This window comes from Mirounga angustirostris, unplaced genomic scaffold, assembly GCF_029215605.1.
Source record: "Mirounga angustirostris isolate CCGP_5_RB_7025 unplaced genomic scaffold, mMirAng1.0.hap1 SCAF_17, whole genome shotgun sequence".
Taxonomy (NCBI): domain Eukaryota; kingdom Metazoa; phylum Chordata; class Mammalia; order Carnivora; family Phocidae; genus Mirounga; species Mirounga angustirostris.
In genome coordinates this window covers 25997046-26005712 of record NW_026991725.1, presented here as the reverse complement: position 1 = coordinate 26005712, position 8667 = coordinate 25997046, and the positions used below count along the sequence as shown (strand labels likewise).

The 8667-nt window shown below is 41.5% G+C and overlaps 1 protein-coding gene across 1 annotated transcript; it reads left to right on the top strand.

Annotated features, from left to right (window-relative positions):
- Positions 1-290: 290 nt before the first annotated feature.
- KRT39 (keratin 39) lies at positions 291-7009 on the top strand. The gene is made up of 7 exons (XM_045888063.1): positions 291-746; positions 1623-1705; positions 2367-2523; positions 3183-3344; positions 3453-3578; positions 4904-5124; positions 6760-7009. Exons 1-7 carry the CDS (start codon positions 291-293, stop codon positions 7007-7009), a joined length of 1455 nt encoding a protein of 484 aa, XP_045744019.1.
- Positions 7010-8667: the final 1658 nt, after the last annotated feature.

The following is an 8667-nucleotide window of genomic DNA, read 5'->3' as shown; positions in this document are numbered from 1 at the left end:
TGGTAGTTGTGATGGGTCATAACTTAGTAACAGCCTCAATGCACATTTTTATGAGACAAGTAACTCTTCTCAGGTGAGTAAAAAGCAGACTAATGAGATGTTCCTACGGGATTTGATATAAACATTAGAAAGGAAAACATTCTGCCATCTGTGACCCCACCTAGAGCAAAAGCTATATAAGCACTTCAAAGAGGAAATAGCCAAGAAGCTTGGAATTCAGACACAGTCGCGGCTGCTTGAGCTTTCGATCGGGACCACAGACTGAAATAAACCAAAACTGGGTACACACTATGGATACCAAGGACTGTACAACAACAACGATTTCTTGTTCAACGCCACACCAAGGCTGCTCTAGGATTACAAATTTTCGGACCATTTCTTCTAATACCAGCTGCCAACATGGTGGTCTTGAAGCCAACAGCAGCCAACCAACTGGCCATGTTCTGAGGGCTGCCAGACCCACTCCTTGCTTTTACTTCACACCCATCTGCGTAATAAGCAACTTCAATCCCTGTCCCCTTTTGGATGACTGCAGCTGGTGCGGTGAAGGCATCAACAGTAACGAGAAAGAGACCATGCAAATCTTGAATGAGCGCCTTGCTAACTACCTGGAGAAGGTGCGGATCTTGGAACAAGAGAATGCTGCACTGGAGTGCAAAATCCAGGAAGAGTGTAACAAAGAGCTCTGTGTTGTATGTCCTGACTACGTGTCCTACTACGCTACCATTGAGGAGCTCCAGCAGAAGGTAAGATTCTTAGGAACATGTATAATCAGGTCATGTCATGACACTCTCCAACCAATAGCCATTTGCTAAACCTTAATATTTTTAGTTCATCTTATGCTGGAAAAACATATTTTGTAGAAAGAGAAAATCTCTTGAATGAAATTGTCATATTGAGGCAATATTCAGAGTTTTATACTTACTCATCTTCCAGAGATATATTCTGCTGTGTCACAAGTGTGTCAACATGTGCCAAAATATGTCAACAGCCTATTGCTGCCATTTCTTTAACAAAAACAAGAACACGGGGATCTGAGAAAGAGCGTTTTGTTTTAATAAGTTCCTAAACAGTTTAGGAATTATTTGGTGTTTTATCCATTGTATTACCATCACCACTGTTTCTCCCTTTCATGCTCATTTCATCATCTCCAAAATATTTCAATGGTGTCTTCCAACACCGAGCCTAGCTCCTAATCAGAGCGATATGCTGCTGCTACTGTACATGCTAGAGTTATTCCGTTTTATTTCTTCAACAAGTATTTACCAAACACCACCAGTAACACACCAGACATTACTCTAGGCTCTGGGAAAATATTAGTGAGCTAAAAAGTCCTTGTCCTCATGGCAGTTACATTCCAGAAGAGGCAACTCGAGAGCAGATTTTATATTTTAACAGTAAAACATATACAAGCGTTTTTATTGGAGTGGTTTTTGCTGATTTTTTAGGAAAATAACAAAAACTCGGACTTTCCAAAGCTTCCCAAGCTTCTTAAGTATAGCTATGAAAAGCCTAACTACTCCCCTCCCGCCCCCGTTAATTGCCATGCACACAAGCCCTTGGTTTTTAAGAAGGAGATCCTGGTGTTTGTCTCATTTGTGTGTACAATTTCTTAATTCTAGATCTTGTGTACCAAGGCTGAGAATTCCAGACTGGTCTCACAAATTGACAACACCAAACTGGCTGCTGATGACTTGAGAGCCAAGTAAGCCCACCCAGCACTGTCATTCACGACAGAATTCACCCCACTTCTGACTCTACTCACTCCCAAGAAGATTATCCCCAAATCTGCTAAACCTCCTGATCCATACCATACCAGCACTAGCCCAGAAAAAAACCTTCACGTTCGATAAATGATAAAGATTAATAACCACTCACATGTGAACAGTACTTGCAGTTTCTAACATATGAACCCATCTGATTACCTGCACAGTAATTCAGGAAAATAGGGAGGGCTAATATATAGTTGCCTTGTTTAAGGCAAGAAAACTGTGGTTTGAGGGGGTTCAGTTACATCCAAAGACATACAACTAGGACAAGACGTAGCTAAAACGTGCACCCGAGTTTTCTAACTCCTAATCCGTTGCTCTTTCCACGTCTACTGCATTGCCTCTAGGGGCAGGGGAAGGAGGATAAATTCCCTTATCTCAAAGAACAGCAATATGGCCTCACGCCGGCAAACTGATTAAGGAATAATAATTACACGGTGATGCTTATCAAGTGGTCTCACCTCTAAAGAGAATAAAACCCACAACAGAAATATAATAAATGAGAGGCCCAAAGGAAAATGTGGAAGGGAGTTCTGCTTGGCTTGACTTACACCATCTGCATTTTAATGCCTCTCTTTCCATGTCTCATTTTTAAAGGTATGAAGCCGAGGTGTCCATACGCCAGCTGGTGGAGGCAGACGCCAAAGGCCTACAGCAGATCCTGAATGCGCTGACCCTGGCCAAGGCCAACCTGGAGGCACAAGTCAAGTCTCTGAAGGAGGAGCTCCTCTGCCTCAAAAACAACCATGAAGAGGTTAGAGAAAAACCAAGAGAGTCATTACAAGCTAAGCCTCTAAAAATTGCAGTAATTCCCTTGAGTTGAACTTGGCAAAAGTTGTCTCCAAAAAGTAGATACTACTCTGCTTTTCAGCCCTAACAATTCCTACTGCTACTACCATTGGCTCCATATGTTTCAAATCCATCGCCTATAACACAGTATCTGAGGCCTCCATTGCCCTCTCCAGCTTTTCCAGGAGAAGGAAACAACCTTTCTCCTGTCCTCACAGGTTTCGCATCTTTTTGTAGGCATCCCTACACAGACTTCTGCCACTATTGCTGTAAGTCCGATTGGCAAAAGCCCATATTGGGGTCATAGAAACTATGGTCTCTTATTATAAATTCTACCTCTCTGCTGCTTCACCATTACCCATCCCTAGAAATGATCTAAATTCCTTAAGACTCTGATCTTACTAATTAATTCCTTTTAATGTTCCACATATTTGAACACAGAGTCATATCTGAAATAGCCTGAGGTCATTTTATAGCATCTCAATAGCACCTATAAATCATCTATTCCTTTATTGTGAGCCACATTTCAGATACAATTAAGCTAAATTATTGCTGTTAGACATACAAGAGCACAAGGGTGTCATCTGTTCACCAAGTGACTTCACATTCTTTTTCTTTCCATAGGAAATCAATTCCTTACAGAGCCAGCTTGGGGACAGACTCAACATTGAAGTGACCGCTGCCCCTTCTGTTGATCTAAACCGGGTTCTACAAGAAATGAGATGTCGGTATGAGTCCATCATGGAGACAAACCACAGAGAAGTGGAACAATGGTTCAACACACAGGTGGGGAGGGTAGAAAAGTCAAAACCAAAAAGTTGACATTGCATTTCCAGGTGCCTGTTAATCAAAGTCACATTTTCCTTCATAATATTCATGATCTTTGTGTTTCAGATGGAGGGGCTGAACCAGCAGGTGGTGACCAGCTCTCAACAGCAGCAGTGCTGCCTGAAGGAGGTCACTGAACTGAAACGCACCGTGAATGCCCTGGAGATTGAACTTCAGGCCCAGCACCAAATGGTACCCAGCAAGCTGACCAAGCCTAACACAGCAGTGATGGCAATAGCCCCTGACACCTGCATGTTGCAATGTTTCCCAAATTGTGTCCTTCAGAAGTTCCTCTGTTTTCTAAAGGGTCTATAGCCAAAAAAAGGCTTGTGGTCAAATAAGCCTGGGAAAAGCTGGAGTAAACATAGGTTCAACAGGGTACCTTCCTGCAGGCCTTTAATAAGCTAATATGCACTATAGATCTCCAAGAAGGAGATATATGGTATTCAGCATTCCAAACTTATTTGACTCTGGACCCCTTTTTTAAAGAGCATCTCATGGCAATAATGACCCATGGAGTACACTTTGGGAAACACTAAGGGAGCATTTTATTACATGCAAAACATTTTTACAAACTATCAAATTTATAAAATAATTTTATAAAGAAGGTAGCATAATTAGTAATCCAATTTTTCAACTGAGGCTCAGGGAGCTAAAGTGATTTTCCCATGCCAAATCCCAGGTGAGTTCCATCTTGCCTATTTTATAGAGATGGAAACACTGAGATCTTGAGGCATTAAGTAACTTGTTAAAAGTCAGAGAAGAAATGAGTCCGAGCCAGAATTCAGTTTCCAAAGCTGGAACCACTTCTGCCTCATTGTACTGCCTCTCTGAAGTAGGGAATTATTTAAATGCTCTGATGTGAAGGGTATTTGGAAGATCCTGCCCCAAAGCTGGTTTTGTCACCAGCTAGTCATGTGACCATGGGCAACTCACCTAACCCCTTGAACCTCAGTTTTCCCCTCTCTAAAAATTGGGAAAACCATGCAAATAATAGGTTATTCAAACCTAAAATTCCATTATCTGTAGACTTACAGAATGATGGAGCAGGAAAGAACTTTAATCATCAAAGTTTCAACTCTCGTGTTTTAGATATAAAGGAATGGACTCAGTGAAAGAATTGTTTATGGCTAAATGCTGCTAACTTCTTTTTTAAGGTATAAATATTCATAGAATGAGGTACCATGGTAACAGGTTCTTAAAGCCCAGGTGTAAAATAAGTTGGAATACTTTTTTGTCTCACAGGGAGGAGAGTGTGGTAGGATATTATCAGGTGATTAAGAAAGAAGTAAATGCTTAAAGGGAGGCAAAAATAAGTAAAGAGGGTAAAGGGAAGCGAGCTTTAGCATAGTTGATAATTTTGGTTTTGGATTTATTTGGTTAGGAAGTAATAAGAGGGCTTGGAGATTCATTAGTACCTGTCACAAAGAAACCATTGTTTAAAATGATGCAGTTTACAAGTGACCTAGGCTCCAACGAGTCATCATTATAAACCCTACTTTCCTCCTCCATGGTAGAGAGATTCCCAGGGATGTATCCTGGCGGAGACAGAGGCCCGCTACACAGCCTTACTGGGCCAGATCCAGTGTCTGATTGATAACGTGGAGGTTCAGCTGGCAGAGATCCGGTGTGCCCTGGAAAGACAAAACCAAGAATACGAGATTCTGCTGGATGTCAAGTCTCGGCTGGAGTGTGAGATTGCCACATACCGCAGCCTTCTGGAGAGTTCAGATGTCAAGTAAGTAAAATAAAAAACAGCTTCTCGGGGGAAATAGGAGGGGTAGACGAACCATGAGAGACGATGGACTCTGAAAAACAAACAGGGTTCTAGAGGGGAGGGGGGGTGGGAGGATGTGTTAGCCTGGTGGTGGGTATTGAGGAGGGCACATTCTGCATGGAGCACTGGGTGTTGTGCACAAACAATGAATCATGAAACACTTCATCTAAAACTAATGATGTAATGTATAGGGATTAACATAAGAATAAAAAATAAATAAATAAATAAATAAATAAATAAAAAACAGCTTCTACTAGGAAATATGCTTGCATACATGTAATGCGGCCACTGGCAACAGGGGGCGTGTTCTTTGATCTTCTTGCCAGTGATGGAAACTTGTGGGAGGGAAAGCTGTGCTATTTGGAGACCTACAATTGTAACCTAGTCCAAATTTGAGGTCTTAGCTGAGTTGAGTCATTTTGAAGAGCCAGTGTGCCAGGTTAATTCCTTGTATGTTGAGTTTTTTAAAGTACAAGGGGGAAAATGGTTTTCCCAAATATTCAAATATTCCTGGTGACTTATAGATTTTCCCCCAGTGAGATGAACTTTCATGAGATTGAATAGGATGACCCTGTTCCCTTCGGAGGAACATTCTGCTAAGGCTGAAATGCCCATCCCCGTCCAGCCACGTGTCCTTGATGCCAACAACAGCATGTAGATATGTGTGTTTTAGCACCATTTTTAAAGTAGAAATTGTAATGCTTTTCAATAAGAAGCCAACCAACTCATAAGGAACTGACCCAGATAGAGCACAACTCTTTAGAGGAAGCAACTCAGTCCAAAGTAATGCCCAGATGCAGACTCAGTTACAATTGTTACGGAGACCTTCTTCCCCCAGATAGTCAGTGAACTCTGTTCACAGCATTCTTTTAACTGGCACATTTTAACTGCCACATTATACTAGCACAAGGTTAACCATAGCTAGTCCCTATGAGGAGCTACAATATACTAAAGTGCCTTGAATTATCAAAGAAAGATGATGCTTTCTATAGAGTTCTGTTAACTGCTTCCAACTCCAATTCTGTAAAGTTTCATTTAAATATTCCCAGAAGGCATTTTGAAGCTTCTGGATAAAGCACTGAGGACTCTTCCATAGATGGGGTCCAGGCCACCAGTAGTATTGTGACTCGCTGATCAGAAAAATATCTGATTAACTTCTTTTCTTCAGATAATAAGCCCCTCAACTTGGCCCTTATCACTGTTGACCCTGTAAGTTTAGTTCCCATTATACCCAGTCTGCAGATGAAGAACTAAAGCTCAGGAGGGTTCATTGACTTATCTGAGGTCACCAGTTGGTAAATGACAGAGCTGGGCTGCACCTGGTCTTCAACTCCTGGCATGGTGTTCTTCCACAATGCAGTGGAAGCTTACATAATGGCAGCTTACATAATCTAACGCTTCTAAACCTAAGATGCTGCCTTCCCATGGATCTGTTCTCATTCTTTTTCTCTGACTAACGATAGAACAAAATGAATGAATAAGCATTTAGGAGTACTTGTTTTGAGTGACACATGTTGAAAAATTACCCACCGCTATTGTTCTCCATCACCATCGTTACCTTCCCTCAATCACAGGTAAAATTCTGTTTTTTTCTAGGTTTCCCTGTAACCTGTGTGCCACCAAATGTGAGCCTTCCAGTAAGGCCTGTGCCATGGAAAGCACAGCCCCAGTTCACAGTACATCATCAGCTTCCCGCGGGACACACGAGCCCTGCTATGCCTACAGAGCCCTGCCCCGAATACTGGTTAAAATCTTCACCATCACTCAGGAGATTAAGGATGGCAAAATCATTTCTTCTCATGAGCATGTGCAGCCTTGCTTCATCATCAGAACTGTCAGAGTCTAACATCCCAAGGTGATGAAAATGACCCTCATTCATGAAAGAGAGGTCAATACTTGCTCCTACCAGAAAGGCTTAAAAAGTCCCCAGCCCCTTAAGGTACTTAGTTTCTTACTGCCACAGTGGGTCTGCATTGCTAGATAGAATACCTTGTATTCGGATTCTTCCCTAAGTCACCGCTGTCAACAGGATAATAAATGACATTTCTCTGGAAGGACATTACCCATTTCTCTGAGAGACAGGCACTGATTTGTAAGTTCCCAGAAAGGTGCCCTACATTACTTAACTCCACAGGTGATAGGCAGGTTTCTCTCCTGTTTACTCAGGTCTTGTTTACTTATATTCCTCACTAGAGCCAGTCAGACAAGTTCTAGGATTGTTTTTGGCCATGGTACATGAGGTGAGAAGCTGCGACCTTCCCTTCTAAAATCCTTCCTTGGCTATAGAAAGAAGCCTATATAGGAATAGCATGAATAGGGGAAAAGACCTTTAATGTTTTGTTTCCTTGAACAGTCATGAATCTGACTCCTGTTGAACTCTGCTGTTTGTTATCCATACTCACATACTTTACATTCCCCCAAGCTATTTTTGAAGATGTCGGTGTTCTCCAAAACTTTGTAACCACTGAGCTCTCCGAATATTTTCAACAAGCATCAGGAAGAGTTGGGGGAGTGAATCTAGAGCATTTTGAAGAAATAACATGGATCCTTTCATTAAATGTTTGCTATTTCTCTTTCCACTCTTTAGGGAATGGGAGTTGTTTCTGACTGTTTAACAAGGGACATGGAGCTGGAACTCTCACGCCATAACCCTGTTCCTCCATCTCCCTGGGACTGATGACCATGAAAACATAGCTTAGGTTCCTCCTTCAACCTATCCATCAGAGAGAAATGGACTTGATCCCACAAACTTTGCAGAAAAGTAATCATTGAGTAATTGCTGCTTGCAAGCACAAGACAGTCTCAAGTGAGAAGATACCATGTATGTACTGGCCATTATCAGAGCTTCTCACAGGGTCACAGAGGGTTTCAGTCAATCCCTACAAAGTTATTTGACATTTCCAGAAGTCTTAGTAAATAATTACAAATCAAATACAGAATGTGGAGTCAAAAGACCTTAAGTCCTAAACTAGTCTCTTGGGACCCTGGGCAGAACATTTAGCTTTCATCTAATTTAATTTCCTTATTTGTTAAATGAGGACCATGGCTACTTGACAGGTTTGTTGTGCAGATCAAATGAAATTGTTAATGTCATGCTACTTGGTACACTGAAGAGCGTGATGCAAATGTTATTTTTACATAAGCTTTGCTTTTAACTACAGCCCTAGACTTAACTGTGTTATTATCTCCTGTCAAAATTCTTTCCCCATAAATGTAGTTATCCACTCATAACTTGGGGAGTTTTAATAGTGCTCGGCTTTGAGGGATGAAAAAAGAACAGAACAAGATCTTCCTGTCATCAAGCCTGCAATTCTATTCAGTAAAACATTTCTGAAGTCTTAGGGTCTATATCAGATATCAGTTGATGGCTGGTGCCCACAGCAAAGACAAAAGCATCATTTAACTCACAGCTCAGCAGTCACTCCCTCCAGACAAGTAGCAACTTATACTGAGCAAATGGAATACAGAACTCCCAGAATGATCTCTTTCCTATCAATAACTTCC